The sequence below is a fragment of the Coturnix japonica genome, unplaced genomic scaffold (assembly GCF_054131305.1).
Source record: "Coturnix japonica strain WE unplaced genomic scaffold, WE-NBRP24 Scf040, whole genome shotgun sequence".
Taxonomy (NCBI): domain Eukaryota; kingdom Metazoa; phylum Chordata; class Aves; order Galliformes; family Phasianidae; genus Coturnix; species Coturnix japonica.
In genome coordinates, this window is record NW_028188943.1 from 1,308,367 (window position 1) to 1,331,731 (window position 23,365).

Genomic DNA, 23,365 nt, shown 5'->3' on the forward strand with positions numbered 1-23,365 from the left:
TTTCCTATCATCCTGAGGATAATATCACCAGATTAAATTGCTGGTACACCTCGATCCCCTGAGTTTTAAGAGCTTATGCTGTAGTTAAAAGTTGCTTTCAGACTTCCAAAGTGGGTCACCAGCACACGTACTGGCACTGTGAAAGCACACAAGACACAGCTGTTTGCTCTAAAACATTTATGATTACACAAGAAAGATAAAGCAATTGTAACTACTCACTGCCAAGGTAGGAATGAAGTGATGAAGCAAGCTTCCCAAATATGTGGGCACTGCAAGCTGGAATAATCCACTAATGGATTATTCCATTATACCACTAATGGTCTTCTAATGCAATTCCTTCTAGATTTGGTTTTCCATGTCCTGGGTGAAGGCAATAAACAATTAACAGTAACTGCTGGCAAATTCTTGTTTGAAGACTGCATTAGAAGAGTCTGCCTTATAAATACCAGACTGCTGCACACTGGTTCCTGCTGCATGAAGAGGCAGGAATGGGAATCAGCAGAGCACACAGTCCGGCACATGGGGAAAAACCAGTAAGAACCAAACAAGGTAACACTTGATTTGGATTTGTTGAGATAGCTTCTATTTCTTTTCTTCAACAGGGTGCTAGTCTGAATTGTTCTGTGACCAGAAGGAATACATTGGGCAAAGAAACTTCTGATTAGCTTGGAAACCATCAGGGAGAACAAAAATGTTCCTGAACTGACTGATCCTCTCTACAAGCATTTCCATCATGTGGACATTCAGGTGCAGATGGATTGATCTAAGAGTAGAGTAGAGGGTGTTATATGACAATATACAAGCTTTTGGCTGTGGTTAGACCCAGAAGATGGCTAAGCACCATGCCATACTGTACAGAACACCCCTTTGGCCAGCGTAAACCAGCTGTCCTAATTCTGTTCTTTCCCAGCTCCTTGGATCCTTTCCTGAGAACAGCTTTGTCTGTGCACAACATGCTTAGCAGGAGCTATAAACATTGGTGTGTTATCAGCATTGCTTTTCTCCTAGAACCAACACATTGCATCATACCTGACAAGCTGAAGAAAGCAGGTCTGTCCCAGCTGGAAATGAGCCACATTTACATTGCTTGGGCTTTTTGTTGTGTTTGTTTATTTATTTTGTAGTTGTTGTTGGGTTTCTTTTGGGTTGTGCTAACGATGAGATTTGGTAGTATCAGAATGTATCTGGTGAAGGGGGAAACAGTATTTGTTGAGAACTTCTCTTAGTTGTAGAACTGTATCTGCTTGGATGACACTGACCTCCCTGAGCACTGACTTTCTTCCAGAAGTATTTTCTTGTCTCAGAGGAAAATGAGCGATGTTGTTAACTTTCTCCTACCCGATTCCTTCCTGGCTGTTGGCATGCACCAGCTGTTCCAAGTATCAGTGTGTACGAGGTATAACTTGTTTTTCGCTTTGCTTGTAGGTCTTTCAGGTTGCAGCCTATGAAGAAGAGGCACGTATAGCACTTGCAGTGCTGGATGCAGTTGAAGGCAAAACTGATGATGCTTTCCTAGCATTTGAAGCTATGAAGAATGTGGTTCACACTGGAATCTTGCCGAGGTTGGTTCCTAGCTTGCATTACCCCAAATGCTTTTTGTTACTTGCATTCCAGCTGATTCTCATTAATCTAAATACTGTTGCTTAGCTTTGGCAAAGAAAGGCAGATGAGTTTATGAATGATGGTGTGTTGGCAGAAGCACAAGAAGTGCACAAACCCTGTCTTCAAAGAAAGCACTGCCTAATGAAGATCATTGATGAATGCTCCTCAGATCTGTCAGTAGCTGACAAAGTCATTCTTGCTCTACAGCTTGTTTGGAGAGATGCCGTGGTGTTGCTTACAGCTACACTGTGGCACTGTTTCATGCCAAAGCCCAAATCCAGCTATGTGGGAAACACAGTAATGGCCCTCTCTTACTGAATGTGCTGCAGGTTTCAAAGCCAGCCGTAATACTGCACAGGAGAAATGTGGATCTGTCTTTGCTAAAAAGGCAGGAAGGTCAATGGGACTGTATAATCTGTTTGGTGAGAAACAATCATGCTGCCTCCTAATGCACTGCCTGCTGGAATCCAAGCAAAACTAATACCAGAGCTTTTCTTCAGCGATTCTCCTTTAAACTTGAGCAAGTAGATGCTCCAAAGACCACTCAGAATTACTCAAAAATGACTTTTTCTTTAGCTGTTCTGTATGCCTAGTCCAAAATGAAGCAAGTGATGAAAACTGTTGATCCTGTCAGAATCCTAACTCACAATGTCAACCTAGTGTGCTAGTATCTGTTGTTCAGGTGCGTAATTACATGCGTTTCAAATATCTAATACCTATAATATTTGTTATGCACCTGTCTGTTACATTTCAGAGACTGAGAGCAGTGTTCTGGTTGTCTCAGGAGCATGCAACTAAAGGATGACTTCTTGAACAGTAAAAGTTTCAGTAACAGCTACCATGGTAATAGACTGAGGTTAGTTGGTAAGAAGCACAGACTTCCCCCAAATAATTTGAAACCAGTCCTCTTCAGTTGCTGGTTAATGTTTTCTGGGATGTCAAACCCTCACAGTTACTCAGTGATTCAGTAGTACACATTGCTGCAGACAGCTCAGCTCAGAAATAAGGGCACTGTGGGGTTAGTGTTGCTGTTCTGAAGTAATTCAGTCTTCACGTTTGGCTCAATTTCTGTCCAAAGCTGAGATGACGACTGTGCCATCAGACAATCCTCCATCTGATGGTGCTACAATTGCTGATGAACCAGCACCTATCCCAGAGCAGAGAGCTCGTGCTGGCTTTCTCAATGCGCCTTCGATGTTCTTCTGTTATAAGAATAAGCCTGGATACGTACCTGAAGAGGGTGATGGTAAGGAGAGACCAAGTTGATTTTTGTGTTGCCTTTTTTGTGGGGAAAGGACATTTGGAACCGACAGATGCTGATACAGTTTGGACTGATGGGCAGCAATACTGCTGCCTCCTTCCTTTTGGGAGAGGATCATGCGTCTCCCTTCCCAAATCTGTCTTGTGGCTCTCTTAATAAAATTACCAACACACTATTTTCTCTGGAAACACAAAACCTACGCCAGACCTCTAGGCTGAAAAGCTGTCAATAGTGTAATAAGGCACCTGTACACAAATAGGAATGGGAAGCTTGCTTGCTGACGCATAAAGCTCTTAACACTTATGCAGAAGTTTTTTTATATGCTTGCTAGGCTTGTAAGTCTGAAGGGCGTAACAGACTTAGACTTCTCTGTGTTTGGAACATCACTGAGTAAAAAAGAAGCCTTTACAAAAGCTTTGGTCACAAAATTCATAGGATTATTCTCACACCTCTGAGACGTGACTATTTTCACTCTGTGAGGAATAAAACGCAGCAGAAGAAACACTCTCTGGCTCCTCTCACTGCACCTCAGGTCTTTTCAAACACTGGAAGGGAGACACAGATCTTACATTTCTCTGGGAGAGAAAGAAGTCACAGCTGTTTCCAAACCTGGATCCAGCTTCAGCTACTAAAACTCCAACCGTGTTTGAATTAACTGATTTCAGAGAGAGATTTCAGAGGCAAACAGTACATCATTTTATGGAGTGATACTACTTCAAAGGTATAGCAGTCAACAACCTTTTTTTTTTTTTTTTTTTTTATAGTGCCAAATTGGCATTAAGTGAAAATTGAACAGGTTTTGGAGCTATTTCAACATTTTCCCCTTGATTTTTGCAGCTCCATGGAAAAGAAGAAGCTCTGATGGAGCAAGAAGCCTCTCTAGATAATCTGAAAGAGGTGCGGTAATGTAAGGACGCTTATTGCAACTTGGCTTGTAATCGTTTCTAAAATGATCTGGTTCATCCTGTTTGGAATGTGATATTTCTACAGCAGAAGGATGCAGAAGTGAAAAGGCTTGAAATGCTGCTGAAGGAAATTGCCGAATGTCAGGACGACCTTGAGGAAGCAAATGAATCCATATGAAATCCATCGAGAGGAATTATTTCCTATGATCAGTAACTCTCCAAGTCTGAGTTAACACTGCTGGTTGTCTGAACGGGATGTCTGCAAAGCTGATGACTTGGTTTTTCTGTGACAGGAAAGGTGTGAATGCAGTCAATTACTTTCCCTCTCTCTGTTTCTGAGTTCTTGAGGCATTTTTGCAGCGCGGTCTCTACTGTTCTGTCACTTGTTTACAAGAAGAGAAAGGGTAAAGCAGTTGTTGATTTAATCACTCTGCTGCTCAGGAACTCCGTCAAAGGATTTCGGAGTGTTGTTTACCAAAAAAATCGAATTTTCTGTACACAGATATTTGAGTATTTTTCTTTTATTTCAGGTAAATGACGGGATTCTAGGGAAGAAGTACTCAAATCAATAGATAAGGACAGCAGAAGCTTGTTTCATCTATCTTGAAGGTAAGGTGTTTTCTTACCTGGACAAGATTCCTTTGTAGGTCAGAAGAAAAACAGAATTCCTTGTTCTGTTTTGTTGTAGTGTAAATATCAGTTTATAGTGGCAGAGATGCGTAAGGATACTGGTGAAGTGGCGCAACAGATGACATCTTTCATGCAGGAGGAAGTGAGGGCAGCATCAGGAAGGGATCAAGTAAGAGTTGGGCAAAGTGGGAAATTCACTCAAAAGCCATTCAGCAATGGAACATTCTCTGCATACCTGTTGAAATAAGGAAACTTTTCTAATTTCATTTGTTTCATGAGTTAATTAGTTGGAGAAAGAATAGATTCTATGAGGGGGAAGTGGGCAGAGAAAATAAAGCTTGCTGCTAGGACCATCTTTTGAATTTTATGGGGTGTCTGTATCTACTTCTTATTTGTTTGACATATCATGCATCATTCAGTGGATAATGAGCAGAACTGATGTGCTCTGGTGCATGCCCATCTGCTCAGGTTTTGGCTTGGAAGATCATCAAGTTGAAAGCTGAAATAGCTGATGATGTGACTATATTACAACTACCACCAAATTCTGAAGTTGATGAGCTCCTGACTGCTCTTAAGGATTGGATCTCAGACGAGCACCTGAGCAAACTCCAAAGAGGAGAAGAAAGCAAGGATGGTCAGAAGCCTCAGTCTGCTGGAAGAACCCACATCCAGGAGAAGGTAGAGGGACTGGAATTTGCTCTGCTTCATGTGTTTTCAGATTCACGTATGTATTGATTGATTTTGAGAATGGGTAAAGTCAGCCTGTTTAGTGTAGACTTTGGATAGAGCAATGAAAGCCAAACAACAGTTACTAATGCAGTACTAATCCCAGCAGTCAAATGCAATGGGTGATTTGCCACTTGTAAAATAGAGCCATCATTTTGAAGGGAAAGTGTCATGTCCAGTCTCAGCTTGCAAGTTTCAGCCTTTTATTACCTGTATGTGTAACACTGTTGTATTTTATGTGTAACACTGTACATAACTGATTTTTTATTATTTTTTTTTCTACAGAGATGCTCAAACCCAATTGAAAATACTTTAATGTCTCTGTTGGATCTTGAAGTTTCAGTGAATGACTTATGACAGATCATACTATGTGATACTGAAAGCCTTTCCTTCCATCTCTCCAGGGGCACCAAGGCATGGAAATCAATGTGGTGTTCAGGAGTTCTACTTGTACTGCTTTCCTTCATTCTCTGAAGGGTTTGTAGGCACTGGTGTTGGTCTTGGTGGTTGAGCTCACACGATGAATCTCCGCTTTGCATGCAAACCTGTGTAAAGCTTAAAAATCTGCCTAGGGTGTGATAATTCTTTGACCTCTACAGGACCTGATGAGTGAGTGTTTGCAAATACAGTCTGACAAAGTTGTGTGTTTTGTATGTGAAGTACAAATACAAAGGGGATATTTTCAGGGTGTACGTAGGATGGAAGCTCGGCTGTCTTTGCAAAATTCATAATGCAGAGATGGAAAAATACAGCAAGAAGAAACCACTTCCCATGAGCTGAACTTTCCCAAGATCATGTTTGATGTTTTTGCACTGTGTATCAAAACACACTTTTACACACACATGCGATCGCTGTTGCAGCAGTGTCTGAGCATCTCAGGAAATATGTTTTCATCAGCGTGTTTAGCAGACTATGAGGTAGAGAAGGAAACAGGTTTTTGTTCACTGTATGTGTGAGGTGAGCTGAGATTAATGGCAAAGTGTGACAAAGCAGCACGGGGATTTTGACTTTGTGCTCTGCCAAATGTCTCACAGACTCAATTGCTGTTTCTCTTGCCAGTGAGGAGCTATTTGAAATGATCACGCTGTAAAGTTGGGTTCTGAAGTAATATTTCTGTACAGTTTATGATGAAAATGAGCATTGCTGGACCTCACCTGAATGGAGATCTGAAGGTTCAAGTTGAGATCTGTAAATGCTTTTGCTGCACGTGACTTCGGGCATCTGCACAGGACAGCGTAGGCAGCACTGACTGAAACGGGGTTTCCTCTGGAACCAGAGGCAGCTCCATATACCGTCAGAGTATCATGGGCCCTCACTCCCCAGTCTCTTTGTGCAGTCAGTGTTGATAAGGCCTTGTGCTGATGGTGTTCAGTCTCTTTTGTAACACAAGTAGTATCCTCTGTACAGAGTCTGCTGTGATACGAGGTCAAACCATTTGCTGCTTCACATTTAATCCTTAGGGGAACAGAGTTGACTGGAGTTCCACGTGTTTTCATGTTTACAGATATTAGATGGGTCCCATGGCTCGTTTCCCACTCGGTTAGGAATTTGGAAGCACCGTGGAGGAGTTACATGCAAATCACAATCAGTTGGACTAAAAGGGGTGACAGAAGGGGTCAGAGGGATGGTGTCACTGTGCAGGGAGCACCAGAAAGCCAGGATGAGCTGTGAAAACTCTGAACCCAACTGTGAAGTCTAACAGGTCCAAGGACTGATATCAGTCACAACACACAACCACAACAAACCATTTAGATGTTCTGCTTCTGCCTTTGTAGCTCTATGGACAGACAGACCGCACAGATGTGTGGTGCTCATGGGTACGTCTCAGCAAACCAGTGGTGGAGGAGCACATTTGGCTGCAACATCCATCCTGCTTCCCTCGAGATGTTGGTCTCCAGCAGGTGACGCTGTGATTCAACTTTTGCCACCCGAGGAACTTTTTCCTGTGCGCTTTAATTTCCTCTGCTCCAGGTGATCAGTGCTATTGCAAGAGACCGAGAGAGATTTCTCATCAGGAAATTAAGGACATTAGATTGGTTCCCTTGATCTACATTCTTTGCAGTGCAGAACTAATGAATGGCTGCATGAAATAGACGCAGTGAAAGCTAAATGACAGCTTTGGATGGAGAAGAACGGGAGTGGCTGCTGTCCTGAAAGTCATGGCTCTTATTCAGGTGCATGAGCCCTTTCCTCCTCTAATAACAGAGGCTTCCCAGATGCTGAAGCCTGCATGGTCTGAAACGACCCAGTTTGTAACTTCTTGACTTTCTGAAGGAAGATACCGGAAAGGTTTTGTATTTTCTTTGGTGTGGAAGACCTTCCTTTTGGGATGCCAGTGTGTGTCCCTCTTGTTTAGTCACCTAAATATATCCAGTAAGGGTCTGTTTTCTGGTGCTCCTGATGGATTCTATCAGATGAGCACAGAATCTGGTACGCTGGGATACAGTTTTATTTTAAACAGAGATATCAAGTTGTGCTGAAAACAAGTGAGGCAAACAGAAATACCAAACATAAAGCAGTGTGATTCTTCTCTAGGAATGCCCTAATCTGTCACCAGCATTCATTTGTATTGTGTCAGCAACCCCAGCACTGAGTTACGAGAGGTGAATGGCAGGAACAGTTACTTGGAGTTCTTTTCTTCCTTCCAACTTCTTTTTCTGGCCATACGGTTAGCATGGTTTTACTCCTTGCAGAGTAGGCACAGTAATTAGGAAACAGACAACTCTGCACAGGAAACCTCAGCAGGACTGATGGTATCGGGCATGGCTTGGAAGAAGAATTCCATGCCCAGTGTATTGAGCAGTAGTCATTTTGAAATGCTAGATGCCTTGGTTTGAAAGTGTTGTTAAGGCAGAAGTCTGGAAGTCCAAATGCACATTGTCTGTCACTCAACTGTAAATGTGTTTGGCTTGAATCGCCCTGTGGAGCCCTCACTGGCTTGCACAAAACCGAGTGTCACCAGCCAAGCAGGACAGTGAAAAGGCACATGCACAGCTCATCAGTTTCCCTTCCCAGCAGATGCTGGTTCAGTGCAGAGCTCACAGAGTGACCTCAGCCTGCAGCTCAGCAGTTCTCACCTACATCAATGCTCTCAGCTCACTGGGCTCACCTGAGCTGAGAACTGACCACTCACCTGACAGTGCAGCTGACTTGTGGAATCAAACTCCATAACCACCAAGTAGTTATAAAGCAGGTATGTTTAATGAGTGATGCGCACACACCCTGGTGCAAGGGGGGTAGCTCCACCTCACTTGCACACTGTCAGGAGAAAGCGTGCTACAGATGTAGGCTGAACTAATACATCATCAGTAGTTGGCAGGAATTGGGATACATATTCATGACATTCCTCAGACCCCATTAGCACGCAGTCCCTCCCCCGCTGTGTGTGCATAGTGAGTCGTGGGGGTGGTGGTGGGATGAAGGCTCATCATCTTCCTCGCTGTAAACTTTCAACCCTGCAAAAGGGGCACCTCCCAAACTGGTTCCACTTTGCCCTGTGGACATCCAGTCACCTCACTGTACTCAGGCTGTTGCATCCTTATCTTTATGGCCTTCATCCCCCTTGTTATACCACACCCAGTGTCTGCACTCCCCATTCTTCTTTTACCAGACTACCTTCCCCCCCCCCCCCCGTCCTTCGTCCCAGTTTCTGTGACAGTTTCTTTCTCTCCCTCACTGTGGGGCCCTTCTCTCATCCTTCACATCAGGTAGATCAAGCAGCAAGATTTGAGGTGATTCAAATAGATTTGGACTGGCAGAACAAGGTTGAATTGTTTCTTTCCCGATGGGCCAATGAGACCTCAGGCCATCAAGGAAGAGGCATGGCATATAAGTTTGGTGGAGACCGAGGGGTGAACTTAACTATGGACGCTATTGCACAGGTTATTCGTGACCGACACATGTGTGCCATGTTTAAGCAAGAGGATGAAACCTCTCTGGGGGGAAGGGTGATGGCAGAAGGACAAATATGGGGAGGCGTGGCAAGTTGATTATATCACCTTGCCACAATCTCACAATGGTGTTATGCGCTTGCCATGGTGGAGACAACCACTGGGTGGCTTGAAACATACGCAGTACCCCATGCTACCGCCCAAAACACCATACTGGGTCTTGAGAAACAAGTCCTGTGTCGACATGGCACCCCAGAAAGAATTGAATATCATAATGGGTCTCCTTTTAAATATTCCCTTATAAATACTTGGGCCAAAGATCATGGCATTGAGTGGGTTTATCGTATCCCCTACCATGCACCAGCCTCTGGTAAGATTGAATGATACCATGGGTTGTTGAAAGCTATGTTGAAAGCAATGGGTGGTGGAACATTGAAGCACTGGGAGAAGCATTGGGCAGAAGCCACTTGGTTGGTGAATACTAGAGGATCTGTCAATCGTGATGGTCCTAGCCAATCCAAACCCCTGCATACTGCAGAGGGAGATGAGGTCCCTGTAGTGCATGTAAAGAACATGTTGGGAAAAGCAGTTTGGGTCCTTCCAGCCTCTGGAAAGGGCAAACCTATCCGTGGAACTGCTTTTCCCCAGGGAGCTGTGTGCACTCGGTGGGTGCTGGAGAAACACAGGGACGTCCAGTGTGTACCACAAGGGAATTTGATGCTGGGGGAGTGCAGTCAGTGATTTCATGTATATATACATATATAGGTGTGTGTATACGTAACACATGTTAATTATTGTTTCTTCCTATACAGCTAGCCAGTTGAGGTAAAAGAAGCTCAGCAACTCCTCTCTTTGGATCATGGAATCTCCTTTAAAATAAGGGGCTTTGGAAGCTGATCTGTGACCCCAAATCCCCCCAAATGACCTCAAAAGACCCCAAATGACCCCAAATGACCCATAAATGACCCTAAAGCCATGGCCATGGTAAAGCTGAGAAAACCAACACAGGAATGTGACACGCCAATGGGTTCTGTTCCCTTTATTGCGGGGCTGGGTGCATGGGGATCGCTGCATCAACCCACACACCCAGACAAACAGTGACTACCCACTGATAGGCATAGCCTATCCGTGGTCATTCATTCCATTGATAGGCATAGCCTATCCGTGGTCATTCATATCATTGATAGGAATAGCCTATCTGTGGTCATTCATTCCATTGATAGGCATAGCCTATCCATGGTCATTCATTCCATTGATAGGCATAGCCTATCCGTGGTCATTCATATCATTGATAGGAATAGCCTATCTGTGGTCATTCATTCCATTGATAGGCATAGCCTATCCGTGGTCATTCATTCCATTGATAGGCATAGCCTATCCGTGGTCATTCATACCATTGATAGGCATAGCCTATCCGTGGTCATTCATACCATTGATAGGCATAGCCTCTCTGTGGTCATTCATTCCATTGATAGGCATAGCCTATCTGTGGTCATTCATACCATTGATAGGCATAGCCTCTCTATGGTCATTCATTCCATTGATAGGCATAGCCTATCTGTGGTCATTCATTCCAAGAACATGGGCAGAAATTCCAAGCATTAATTAACATTTCTGATGGTGGTGTGATGAATGCTATTAGCCATTCTTGCTGTAAATTCCCAACCCTTTAAAGGGGGCTGCTGTGATTCAACTTTTGCCACCCGAGGAACTTTTTCCTGTGCGCTTTAATTTCCTCTGCTCCAGGTGATCAGTGCTATTGCAAGAGACCGAGAGAGATTTCTCATCAGGAAATTAAGGACATTAGATTGGTTCCCTTGATCTACATTCTTTGCAGTGCAGAACTAATGAATGGCTGCATGAAATAGACGCAGTGAAAGCTAAATGACAGCTTTGGATGGAGAAGAACGGGAGTGGCTGCTGTCCTGAAAGTCATGGCTCTTATTCAGGTGCATGAGCCCTTTCCTCCTCTAATAACAGAGGCTTCCCAGATGCTGAAGCCTGCATGGTCTGAAACGACCCAGTTTGTAACTTCTTGACTTTCTGAAGGAAGATACCGGAAAGGTTTTGTATTTTCTTTGGTGTGGAAGACCTTCCTTTTGGGATGCCAGTGTGTGTCCCTCTTGTTTAGTCACCTAAATATATCCAGTAAGGGTCTGTTTTCTGGTGCTCCTGATGGATTCTATCAGATGAGCACAGAATCTGGTACGCTGGGATACAGTTTTATTTTAAACAGAGATATCAAGTTGTGCTGAAAACAAGTGAGGCAAACAGAAATACCAAACATAAAGCAGTGTGATTCTTCTCTAGGAATGCCCTAATCTGTCACCAGCATTCATTTGTATTGTGTCAGCAACCTCAGCACTGAGTTACGAGAGGTGAATGGCAGAAACAGTTACTTGGAGTTCTTTTCTTCCTTCCAACTTCTTTTTCTGGCCATACGGTGGTCATTCATACCATTGATAGGCATAGCCTCTCTGTGGTCATTCATTCCATTGATAGGCATAGCCTATCTGTGGTCATTCATACCATTGATAGGCATAGCCTCTCTATGGTCATTCATTCCATTGATAGGCATAGCCTATCTGTGGTCATTCATTCCAAGAACATGGGCAGAAATTCCAAGCATTAATTAACATTTCTGATGGTGGTGGGATGAATGCTAATAGCCATTCTTGCTGTAAATTCCCAACCCTTTAAAGGGGGCTGCCTAGGGCAGTTCCCGCTGATGTTACATCCACCTGAGGCATCTGTTCTGCCATCTTATCTTCAACACCAGCACATTTCTACTTTCTAATCTTCCCTTGACAGCAAACTCTGTGGCCAACTCCCAATTCTGTTCCTGAGCTGATATTAACGCCAGCCCTTTGTCCTTCAGGCTGTATCTGCCCAAGTTGTGCAAGAGGCTATCCGCAAAACGTAAAACAGCTGCTCTCATGATTCACAACCCTAATCCTGACCCAAACGCTATCCCAAACACTAGACAAAACCCTAACCCTAATCGAACACCTAAGCCTAAAACAAACCCAACATAGACACAAATCCAAACCCCAAACCTAAAACCAAACCTCCAGAACCCAAACCCCAAACCTAAAACAAACCTAAAGAACCCAAAGCCAACATAGACACAAAACCAAACCCCAAACCTAAAACCAACCTTAAAGAACCCAAACCCAACATAGACACAAACTCAAACCCCAAACCTAAAACGAACCCTCACCAACACAAACCAACAGAGACACAAACACAGACCCCAAACGTAAAAGTAAACCTAAATGACCCAAACCCAACAGAGACACAAACCCAAACCCCAAACCTAAAACCTACCCTCAAGAACCCAAACCAACAGAGACACAAACACAAACCTAAAACCTAAAAGTAAACCTAAATGACCCAAACCCAACAGAGACACAAACCCAAACCCCAAACCTAAAAACAACCTAAAGAACCCAAACCCAACATAGACACAAACCCAAACCCCAAACCTAAAAACAACCCTCAAGAACCCAAACCCAACATAGACACAAACCCAAACCTCAAACCTAGAACCAACCCTAAAGAACACAAAGAACCACTCCATGCTTCTTTGATCCTCCAGGACCCTTCCAAACCAACCTGTTCTGTATTTCTTCAGATCTCCACGGACTCTTCCAACACAAACCCTCCTTGCAGTGCTAAGATTGTCAAGGATCCTCCCCCACAAACCCTTCTATACTTCTATTTTCATTAAGGAACACCTCAGTCCACACCATCCTACAGTCCTCTGACCTTCCAGCACCCTTCCAACACAAGCCGGTTCTTTGATCCTCAAGGAGCCTCCATCCCAAACACAAACCATTCTCTGGTTCTTAATGACCTTCAGGGAATCTTCCAGCACAAACCATGCTCTGTTTCTGTGACCTTCAAGTGACATCACAATGACACGCTGACCTCATAGAAGCCCTGCCGGGGTGGGGTAGAGGCAGTGGGTCAGCACCGAAGCTGCCGGCCCCATTCTGCAGGCGGTGCAGGTCCTGCAAGGAGCTGTGCGAGTGGTGCAGCAATGCAGGCCCAGTTTGCCAGTGGAACATTAACAGCGCTGCAGCGCGTGGAGCTGCTGCAGGAGCTGGAGCAGGTGAGCACTGAATGGATGGGAACAGAAGGGCCAAGCTGCCGGCTGGAGGGCACCCTGCCCATGGCATGGCAGCAGAGGGCCGGGGGACAACGCTGCTCCTTTCCCCTCCCACAGGCTCATGAGCGGATCATGGAGAACCGCACGGCCACAGCCAGGGAGTCTTTGTTGAAGGTGAGGAGATGCTGCTGTGTGGTGTGGGGTGGGAGAAGTCCCCTCGTGTGGGTCTGCAGCTCCAGCCCTGCAGGTCCTGCTTGCCCCGATGGAGGAGGCAGGAGGGGACGGAGCCCCATGGGAGCACCGGTGCCCTGACAGCCGCTGCTCTTCTCCTTTCCCACAGAATGCCCAGCAAATAAGGGCTGAAAGAACGGCTGCCCGTAAAGAGGAGCTGGAGCAGGTAGGGGGCAGTGAGGGCTCGTCCTCACAGCTCAGCATCCTCACACCTCTGGCTGTGCAGGAGGACCTTGGTACCAAACCCTCAGGTCCATGGGACCCAACGCAGCCACCCCTCATGGCACACGCGTTGTCTTGCAGGAGAAGCAGCTCATTGCCCAGCTGGAAGAGCAGCTGAAGACCATGACAGAGGAGATCGAGGTAGGGTGGTGGACTGAGGGGAAGGGTGGGGTCTGCCCACCCCCATGTTGTGGACCTGGAGCTCATGCTTTTGTCTTCCAGGTGCTGCGCAGAGAGAAACAGCGCCTACGAGAGGAGCGAGAGGAGCTGGAGCTGGAGGGTGCCTGGTGAGTGGGATCCTGCACCCCACGCCTGCACACGGGGGTCTCTGACACACCTGGGGCAGCAATGGGACTGCAGTGCTGCTGGGGATGGGGCTCTGGTTCCTGCACGGTGTGTCAGAGCAGCCCCATCCCAGCCCTGGGGGGTGGGCACACAGTGTTAGGGAGCCCCCTGTGGTGATAGACTCCAACCAAGCCTTGTTCAACACAGGCAGCAGCATCAGATGGAGATGGAGGTGGAGCGTGAGCCTGGGGCTGTGCTGCCGGAGCTGGTAGAAGTACAGCTGGTAAGGAGCAGAACACACAGCACCCTCATCCCATCCAACAGGGGTCTCCCCATCCAACACTGGTCTCCCCATGCAATGGGGTCTCCTTGAGGACAGGGCTCCTTACAGCACTGTTGTGCTGCTGGGCTCCCGAGTCCTGCATGATCCCCCTGCTGTGCAGCAGACCCTGACCTCCATCTCTGCCCCATCTTCACCTACAGGAGAAGAAGGAGCGGGCGAGGAGACGTGGGTTCTCCTTCTGGATGCAGTGAGTATCCCCTCATTGCTCTTTGCCAACAGCAGCCGGGTTCCCATCAATGTGCTGATGGCCTGGACCCCTCTGCAGCCCCTTTGGCACCGTATGGGGCTGTGCTGCCATGGGGCACAGACGCCTCATTCCCGACCCTCTTGCACTCCACAGGACCATCTGCCTCATCTTCGTCTGCCTCCAGCTGCTGCTCATTGCTGTGCTGGGCTCTGCCCTATTTTACGCCCAGCACTATGACCAGGAGCTGCTCTATCGGCTCCTGCTGCGGGTGCTGCCCCAGCCAATGTACGCTTCCGTGGCGTACTTTGCAAGCAGGACCCTGCGTGTGGTCTGTGATGGGCTGCTGCCCATCTGACCACCCAGCTCAGTAACCCCTCCCAGCTCGGGGCTGCGTGCTGGGGCACGGGACAGGGCTCTGTCCCCATGGAAGGGGCCTCTCCTGTGCTCCTGCCCCCAGGCACAGCAGTGGGGCAGTGCTGGCAGGTGGCTGAGTGCCACCACGTTGGATTTGTTGGAAATCAGTCTGGACTGTCATCGGGAGTCGCTGTCAAACAACAAACGTCTGATGGCCCATCAGACTGAAGATCCGCACCCAACAGCAGAACGTGAATGGATCTACCAGCGCTGAACCGCCTCACTTTGCTGCCTCTCTGTCCCTCCTTCCCTTTCTTCTGTCTTTACTCTTGGTCGTCTTTCATTCTATGGCTCATCAGAGCAGCCATGGCCTATAAGAACGGCCTCTAATTGTAATTAGCCCATATTAACCCATTAGCCAATGTTACCCCCAATTGGTTGTTGTTAGTTGTTAAGAAAGCCCTCAATAAAATCCATATCTATTATTCCCCTCACTTTGGAGTTTGGGACCCTTTGCATTGGAGATGGGGAAAGATTCCCCCCTTGAAAAGCACAGAGTGAGAGCAGACGTAGATAGGAAGAGAGATGGGATGGGCAGCATCCATTCTGCACTCAGATGCTGCTTGGTCTGCATGCTTCTCTTCTGCTTTTATATGAAGTTCATACATGAAGTTTATATATGAAGGCTGCAGCAAAGTGTCTCTGCTATGGAGCCCTGGAGGGGCATAGAGATGGAAAACGGGAGAGAAAGGGCAACTAAAAGCAGAACCGTGATGCCAAATGGGTCAGAAAAGTGTATAACCCCAAGGAATCAAAGGGTGAACCCCTATCAAAGGCCTGAACCCAAGAACCAAAGATTGAAGCCCTTTTAGATGCACTCCAATGCCCAATGATGCATCCCTGTCACCAAACCCTGAGCCCCAGGGCTGGTCGTTGTGGCTTTAAGGCTCCTTCCAGCAGTGTATGGGGAGTGCAGCTTCAGGGAAGCGAAGGCTGCAGTGGGTAAGGGATGTGAAGGGAAAATGGGGGACAAAAAGGCTCTTGATGGGTTCTCTGCTCTCTGACTTGGCTGTCTGGGATGGGGAGCAGAGCAAACCCCCACGATTCAAGAGGAAACAGAGTCCTGCTGTTCCACCTGGAGCACCACGAGTCCATGGGGCCGGATGGGATCCATCCATGAGTGCTGGGGGAGGTGACAGCTGAGGCTGTTGGTGTCTGTTGGTCTGCACTGACTTCAGCAAAACTTCCACACCAACCGCCATGGGTTTCTCCTGGGGAAGCTGCAGCCCATTTGGGGGCACTTATGGGATCATTTTAGGGTCACTTGGGGGGATTTCGGGTCATTTGGGGTCATTTGGGGGCACTTCTGGGGTCATTGGCATGCATTGGTGCACTCTGTGCTGGGTGAGGAACTGACTGGAGGATGGGTCCAGACAGTGGTGGTTGAATGGAGCAACAGCCCGCCAGCAAACAGCCATCAGATAACACCAAGTGGGGGCATGGATTGATCTGCTATGGGGTAGTGAGGGTCTTATTGCTCCCTATAACCCCCAAAGGGAGGCTGTGGTGAGCTGGGGGTTGGTCATTGGGAGGACACTGGGGTGATGTCAGGAGTGATGCTGTTGGGGTGACATTGGGGTGACATTGGGGTGGTATTGGGGCTGTGTTGGGGTGACATGGTGACATTGGGGCTGTGTTGGGGTGACGCTGGGGTGATGGTGTTGGGGTGACATTGGGGTGACACTGGTGTGATGCTGTTGGTACAACGTTGGAGTAATGTTGGGGAGCGATGTTAGGAGTGATGTTGGGGTATCACTGGGGTTGCTATCAGGGAGGGAGGGATGTTTTTGTTGCTGGGAGGCGACGCTGGGGGGTCATGTTGGGGTTATGTTGGAGTTATGTTGGGGTATCCCTTCGGGGGCGACATCGCTGGGGTGGCGATGGGGGGTCAGTTTGGGGTGACACCAGGGTGCAGTTCCACGCTTTGGCCACGCGGTGGCAGCAGAGAGCTCTCCGCTCTCTTTACGACAACGAAACGAAGTCGGGTCAGCAGAACCGGACCGGAACCGCGCATCCGAATCCTTACGGAACACAAAACTCAACACTCCAATCTGCATCGTTCTCATTTACAGAGAAAACCTCATGAGAAACACCCTCCTTTCCCACCCCCTAGAACCGACCCAGACCCATAGATACCTTCCCGAACCACCCGTGTGCTGCCCTCAAGCCTCCCCCCTCAATAGGCGACCCAAAGGGACCAGAGCCCCCCAGCGCTGACACCGCACGTCCACTCTCCCCTCCCTCCCCCAAATTAGGGCCAGACCGCGGGGGGCAACGAGGCGGCCGCCACCCACCCCCCATCTCCGTCCCCTTCATCCAACACGAAGGGGGTGATGGCGGCGGGGGGTCGAGCCCCTTCCCACACCAACCGGCTTTCGGGTCCCCCCCCAGCGTTTCCCACATGGCGTTGAACATGCGGCATCATCTGGAGGCGTCCCAAGGGGGGGGGACGGCCGACGGTCGCAATTGAGCCGCTACGGGTAAAGGAAGGGGGAGCAAAGAGGAGATGGAGACACCCCCCCCCCCGAGGAGCTGAATACGGCATTGACCGGGAGGAGGGGGGGTGAGCGGGAGGGGCGCAGGGTGAGCCTTAATTCTTCTCCCCCCGACCCCAACCGCACCGAGCGGCCCTGAGCCTTAAGTTGTGCATGATTCACAACCCTAACCCTGACCCAAACGCCATCCCAACTGCTACATCAAACCCGAACCCTAATCCAATGCCGAAGCCAAACCCAAACCCAACCCTAACCCTAATCCAGCGCCGAAGCCTAACCATAAACCAACATAGACACAAACCCAAACCCAACATAGACACAAACTCAAACCCCAAACCTAAAACCAACTGTGCCCCAAACCCAACATAGACACAAAACCAAACCCCAAAGCTAAAACCAACCCTACCTCAAACCCAAACACCAAACCTAAAACCAACCCTACCCCAAACCCAAACCCAAATCCTAAAACCAACCCTACCCCAAACCCCAAATCTAAAACCAACCCTACCCCAAAACCAAACCCAGCATAGACACAAACCCAAACCCCAAAGCTAAAACCAACCCTACCCCAAACCCAGACCCAACTGAGACTCAAACCCAAACCCCAAAGCTATAACCAACCCTACCCTAACACAAACCACAAACCTAAAACCAACCATAAACCAAACTCAAACCTCAAAGCTAAAACCACCCCTAGCCCAAACCCAGTCCCCAAAGCTAAAACCAACCCTACTCCAAACCCAAACCCCAAACCTAAAACCCCCCACAAACCCTTCTGTACTTCTATCATCATTAAGGAACACCCAAACCTTCCAGGACCCTTCCAACACAAGCCGATCCACGATTCTTTGATCATCAAGGAGCCTCCCAAGGAGATCATGCCATCCCAAACCATTCCCTGGTTCTTAATGACCTTCAAGGACTATTGATGAGAGGTTGACCTCTCGTCTTTGACCCAGCTCCTTCACTTTGTCTGGTCAAAACCAGTTTCTTTGGCTACCCTTCCCTTATGTATACCCAGCTGTATTGTCTTAACTATAGACCCAGCTGTATTGTAACTATAGCAATGTCTACATGTCCCACTGATCCTTTTCTTCTGACATTCCCCAAAGCCAAGGATACTTCATCTTCAAGGAAGAGCCCTATTTACCTGATTCCTACTTTCATACTGATTAAGGGTCAAGGAAATAAAGTGGATGTCACTGTGGGAGTCTACTAGAAGCCACTCAGCCTGGACAACAATACAAATTATTCTTAATTCTTTAAAGGAGTATCTCAAGAAGAGCCTCACTTGTCCTAATGTTTCACCGGCTTCCTAGAAGTTGACGTGGTGTAGCACATAGCCAGTGGGCTCCATGGTTTTCATGGCCAACTAACTGAATATGAAAAACTGCAAAATGAGAATTTATTTCAGGAGAGTCTGGTGTCCCTAACTACCCTCCATCAATAGTGGCAGTAGAAAGAACGAAAGTCTGACAGTAACAAACTTCTCTTTGTGCTTTGCCAACTGAGAAGAGAGAATAGCCAATACCATCTGAGTCAAACCAGGTGTGATTGTCAGGCTACCATCTCTTGGTGTTGTGCTCATCATCTGGAACTGAAGTTTGTAGCCCACTTTGCCATAGTAGTGGTGCTAAGCAAAAAGATGAAGGCCTGCCTGTAATGACAGCCTCCAATTATCTGCTCAAACACAGCTGTGGGGAGACTTTGTTGGTAATGGCCCCACAGGGACCAATTACAGCTCCAACTTTCTCGAACATTTCTGGACAGCATTTTGTCTGTACCTACATCGTTTGCTTACAGCAGTCTTCTCTCAGTCCCCAAAGTTCATGTACACCACATACGCTGTGGGGCTCATTACAGTGCAGAAAGACCTAACAAGCCATTTCCCTCAAGTCTTCAAGGCCTGAACTGCTCCTTAGGGAGGTCTCAGTGTTGCAGATGATGGTTTCAAGGATCACTGCCCAAAAAAGGTGATGTCCTATTTAAGGGTACTTTATCTTACAGCAGGCACTGAGATGTCACCAAGTGCAGCACAACCCGTGTGACACAGATGGCAGCTCTGCCAGGGAGAGGGAGGTACAGCCAGCATGGGGGTAGCATTGGGATCCAAGAGGGAAATGTACTCAGTGAGAGCTGATATCTGGAGTGTGACTGCAACAGTCAGAGATGGGAATGAATGACGATGGAGGAGAAAGAAGGCTGTGCAAGAGGAGGGATGCAGGGGGCCAGATGCTTGTGGCCCGATGTGTGGTCAGTGCTGGTCCAGCTGGGTGTGTGAGAGGCATGGGAGGGAGCTGAGTCCCCTCCAGGAGCCAGGACTACAACCTCAGGATAAGATGCCTGAATGGATTCAGTTGAATCCCTTCCCTATGGAAGTGTAAAGGTGTCCTGCAGAGCCAAAATCCCTGCATCCCAGGGCACTGTGCTGGGGCAGGGACTCAGCCGCCAGCCAGGCTCAGCACTCAGCCTGCCCGAGGAGCTGAACAGGTATCTGTAGGGAGACATGGGGGGGGGAAGGAGACCTCCAGCAGCACTGGGGCCTTTTGCTGCTCGGGGTGTTGCATGAGGCTGGAGGCTCACAGCTGCACTGCGTGCTCGGGGCATTGCAGAAGGGACTTAAAAAAAAAAAAGAGGACCAAACATGGGAATTCCTGCCTTTTGTTCATTTTCCTACCGTTAGGGTAGGGATGACCGGAGAAATGAGAGACAAGCTGTATATATTAACACAGCACTGAGACTGCTGTGCTGTAGCTTTGGAGATGAGTGGGTTTGTGAACAGCATCCTCATGCTCCATCAGCCTTTTCTGGCTCGATGGACACAATGAGCATCAGGTTTGAACCGCCTCCTCTGCAGCCAGAGCTCCAGCAGAGCAGAGCTTCATCTCTCCAGGCGTGAGCTCATTTCCTTCTCCAGCACACGGGCTGAGAGCAGCTGCTCAGGGCTGTGGAGAACACATTCTGTGCAGCTGGGAAATGAGCTGCATTTCTTTTAATGAGACTCCATCATTAGGACACTTGGCTCTCTCTATAAGACAGAGGTCCTTCCAAGCTGTGAACTGCCCTGCAGGACGCAAGTATTTGTCTTAGCATCTCTCTGTTACCAGAAAGAGCATCTGCCCAGGGAGATGATGTAAAGGGATGCTAAGAAAGACGTCACATTCTACAAGTAAAACCGAGCAGTCCTGTCACTTTACAGTGTACCCACCTGGGTGGTTCAGGCTCGCCTTCTCAAGATCTGACCAGCAGAGGCCTCTTCTCCTCTTCTCTTCCATCCACATTAAAACTCATGACAACAATCTTAGGCTGTGGATCTGAAACAAAATTTCCATCGGAAAATGAAAAAGGATTGGATTAAACAGCAGAAGGAAGGTCACCAAGGAACAGTACAGGTTTGTGCCAAGAGAAATCTCATCTAACTTTTTTTTTTTTTTTTCCTTCCGGGATGATTCCCCATGTCCAGGAACAGCAGATGTCCAACAGCAGCTCCATCAGCGAGTTCCTCCTGCTGCCGTTGGCAGACACGCGGCAGCTGCAGCTCCTGCACTTCTGGCTCTTCCTGGGCATCTACCTGGCTGCCCTCCTGGGCAATGGCCTCATCAGCACAGCCGTAGCCTGCGACCGCCGCCTGCACACCCCCATGTACTTCTTCCTCCTCAACCTGGCCCTCCTCGACCTGGGCTGCATCTCCACCACTCTCCCCAAAGCCATGGCCAACACCCTCTGGGACACCAGGGCCATCTCCTACACAGGATGTGCTGCACAGCTCTTTATCTTTCTCCTCTTCCTCTCAGCAGAGTGTTCCATTCTCACCATCATGTCCTATGACCGCTACGTTGCCATCTGCAAGCCCCTGCACTACGGGACCTTGATGGACAGCAGAGCTTGTGCCACCATGGCAGCAGCTGCCTGGGTCACTGGGGTTCTCTATTCCCTGCTGCACACTGCCAGTACGTTTTCACTGCCTCTCTGCCATGGGAATGTTGTGAATCAGTTTTTCTGTGAAATCCCCCAGATCCTCAAGCTCTCCTGCTCAGAATCAAGTCTCAGGGAAGTTGTGTTTCTCATTTTTAGTGCCAGTTTAGTCTTTGGATGCTTTGTTTTCATAGTGGTGTCCTATGTGCAGATCTTCCTTGCTGTGCTGAGGATGCCCTCTGAGCAGGGACGGCACAAAGCCTTCTCCACGTGCCTCCCTCACCTGGCTGTGGTCGCCTTATTTGTTAGCACTGGCATTTTTTCCTACCTGAAGCCCCCCTCCATCTCCTCCCCATCCATGGACCTGGTGGTGGCACTTTTGTACTCAGTAGTGCCTTCAGCACTGAACCCTATTATCTACAGCATGAGGAACAGAGAGATCAAGCAGGCTCTCTGGAAGGTGTTGCAATAAGCACTATTCCAGCTTCAATAATGTGCACATCTTCCTCACATAGTTCCCAGTGATGGTTCTTTATGTTTTATTGATACATCATTGTTTGATTGTGAATGGTACAGTAATCTGTAGGAAAAAAAATTTGCAAATTATTTCACTTCTTTCCTACCCACTTTCTTTTTTCTCACTCCAAGAGCTCATGTAAACAGATCTCCTGAATAGGTTAAAAGATACCTAAAAAGCTTTCAAAATTGACTATTCCTTAGCCCTTCTCTCTTGCTACCTTGTTTGGGTCTTAGGGAGGTACAGCCGCAGACAGCAGAACATAGTGCTCTTTTAAATCCTGCTCTATTTACACTACCACAATGCTCTGAAGTCCCCTCATTTGTGCAGGCCTGAAGGTCCTATGTATCTCAAAACAGTCCAGTTGTTTGTACAGCAGCACTCCGGCACAGCAGTCAGTAGCCAGCAATACGAACAGCTGTGTCAGAGCTGGTCTCCTTCCTGGTACTGCCATAACAACAGGGCCCCTTCAGAGAAGGACCAGAGAACTGGAGGCCTCTTCCAGTGCTGGTGTAAGGAATATATTTCAGGAGCTGCTCCCTGAGAATGCTTCGAGATGTTTTGGTGCTCTTTACTGCGTGACTAGGTCAGATTGAAGAGTCCCAAGGAGATCTGTAGGGGACTCAGGGCAGTGCTGTGGTTTAAAGTTTATGGGTTGAGATAAAGAGAAAAAGAAAATGATAATAATTATGACAAATGTATTTATATATACATAATATATTTAGAATATTTTCTCATATATACAACATATGAATTAGCAAACATATATGCACAGATAATAATACGTATGCAAAGCTGTTTGCAAGTCCAGGACTTGTTGCAGGGGTTTTAACAGCCACAGGGTTCACTGTAGGAGCTGAAGCGGCTGTCGGGGTATTGCAGGAACTGGAACAAGTGCAGAGCTCATTGCCAAAGCTGCAATCACCACAGGACCTGTGACTGAATTGGAGCAGCCATTGGGCTCTTTGGAGGGGTTGGAGTGACCACAGGGCTGAACCTCCTGGCACAGTTCACCTCCCTTTGGAGGAATTTGTTTCATTTCCTTATCACAATACCTGGAACAGGTACAGGACCTGTAGCAGGAGTGACTGCAGAGCTCATTATGAGGGGTGGAGTGACAGCGGGAGCTGTCCAGAGCATGGAGCAACTGCAGAACATGTAGCAAAAACATGCATCTACTGCCTATGAATATGTAGATGAGTTCCTGTAGATTTGTTGAATATGTATGAGCTTGGTTTTGAAATATGTAATGATTCTGCATGCTTGTGTGCAAGACAGGAGGAGTGATTCCCCTTTGTACCCTGCTCTGAATAAACACATCCCTGCTTTATAACCTAACTCTGGGTTTCAGAGTTTGATTCCACAAGTCAGTTTGGTGACCCAGATGGGACCTGCTCTGTTCGGCTGCTGGACCAGCTGAGAGGGGGAACACTTTCGGCTCACCCCAAGATTTCTCTGCCCAACTGGAACGAAAGCAGTGTGCAAACTGCAGTGGGACACTGGTGGAGAAATCCTACCAAGCTAAGTGAGAGGGAACCTTCTCTGATTTCAAAGTTTACCCTAGCAGATCCACTGGTGAAATTGTAGCTAGGGAAGCAGGATAAGGTGGTTTATTTCCTGGTGGATATGGG

The 23,365-nt window shown here is 47.7% G+C and overlaps 1 protein-coding gene and 1 pseudogene across 1 annotated transcript; both read left to right on the forward strand.

The window, feature by feature from the left end:
- The first annotated feature begins 12,981 nt into the window (after window positions 1–12,981).
- Window positions 12,982–15,241, forward strand: LOC146752921 (uncharacterized). The gene is made up of 8 exons (XM_085531125.1): window positions 12,982–13,128; window positions 13,243–13,299; window positions 13,466–13,522; window positions 13,660–13,719; window positions 13,801–13,865; window positions 14,071–14,146; window positions 14,347–14,393; window positions 14,547–15,241. The coding sequence occupies exons 1-8, from the start codon at window positions 13,057–13,059 to the stop codon at window positions 14,746–14,748; spliced, it is 636 nt and encodes a 211-aa protein (XP_085387251.1). The 5' UTR covers window positions 12,982–13,056; the 3' UTR covers window positions 14,749–15,241.
- A 5,533-nt stretch (window positions 15,242–20,774) lies between these two features.
- Window positions 20,775–22,037, forward strand: LOC146752922 (olfactory receptor 14J1-like; annotated as a pseudogene).
- The last annotated feature ends 1,328 nt before the right edge of the window (window positions 22,038–23,365 follow it).

Bases quoted from the DNA above. Each gene is read 5' to 3' on its own strand.
- LOC146752921 (XM_085531125.1), top strand. From the start codon at position 13,057: ATGCAGGCCCAGTTTGCCAGTGGAACATTAACAGCGCTGCAGCGCGTG. The intron at 13,129-13,242 runs GTGAGCACTGAA...CCCCTCCCACAG, and splicing joins TGCTGCAGGAGCTGGAGCAG to GCTCATGAGCGGATCATGGA. The intron at 13,866-14,070 runs GTGAGTGGGATC...TGTTCAACACAG, and splicing joins CTGGAGCTGGAGGGTGCCTG to GCAGCAGCATCAGATGGAGA.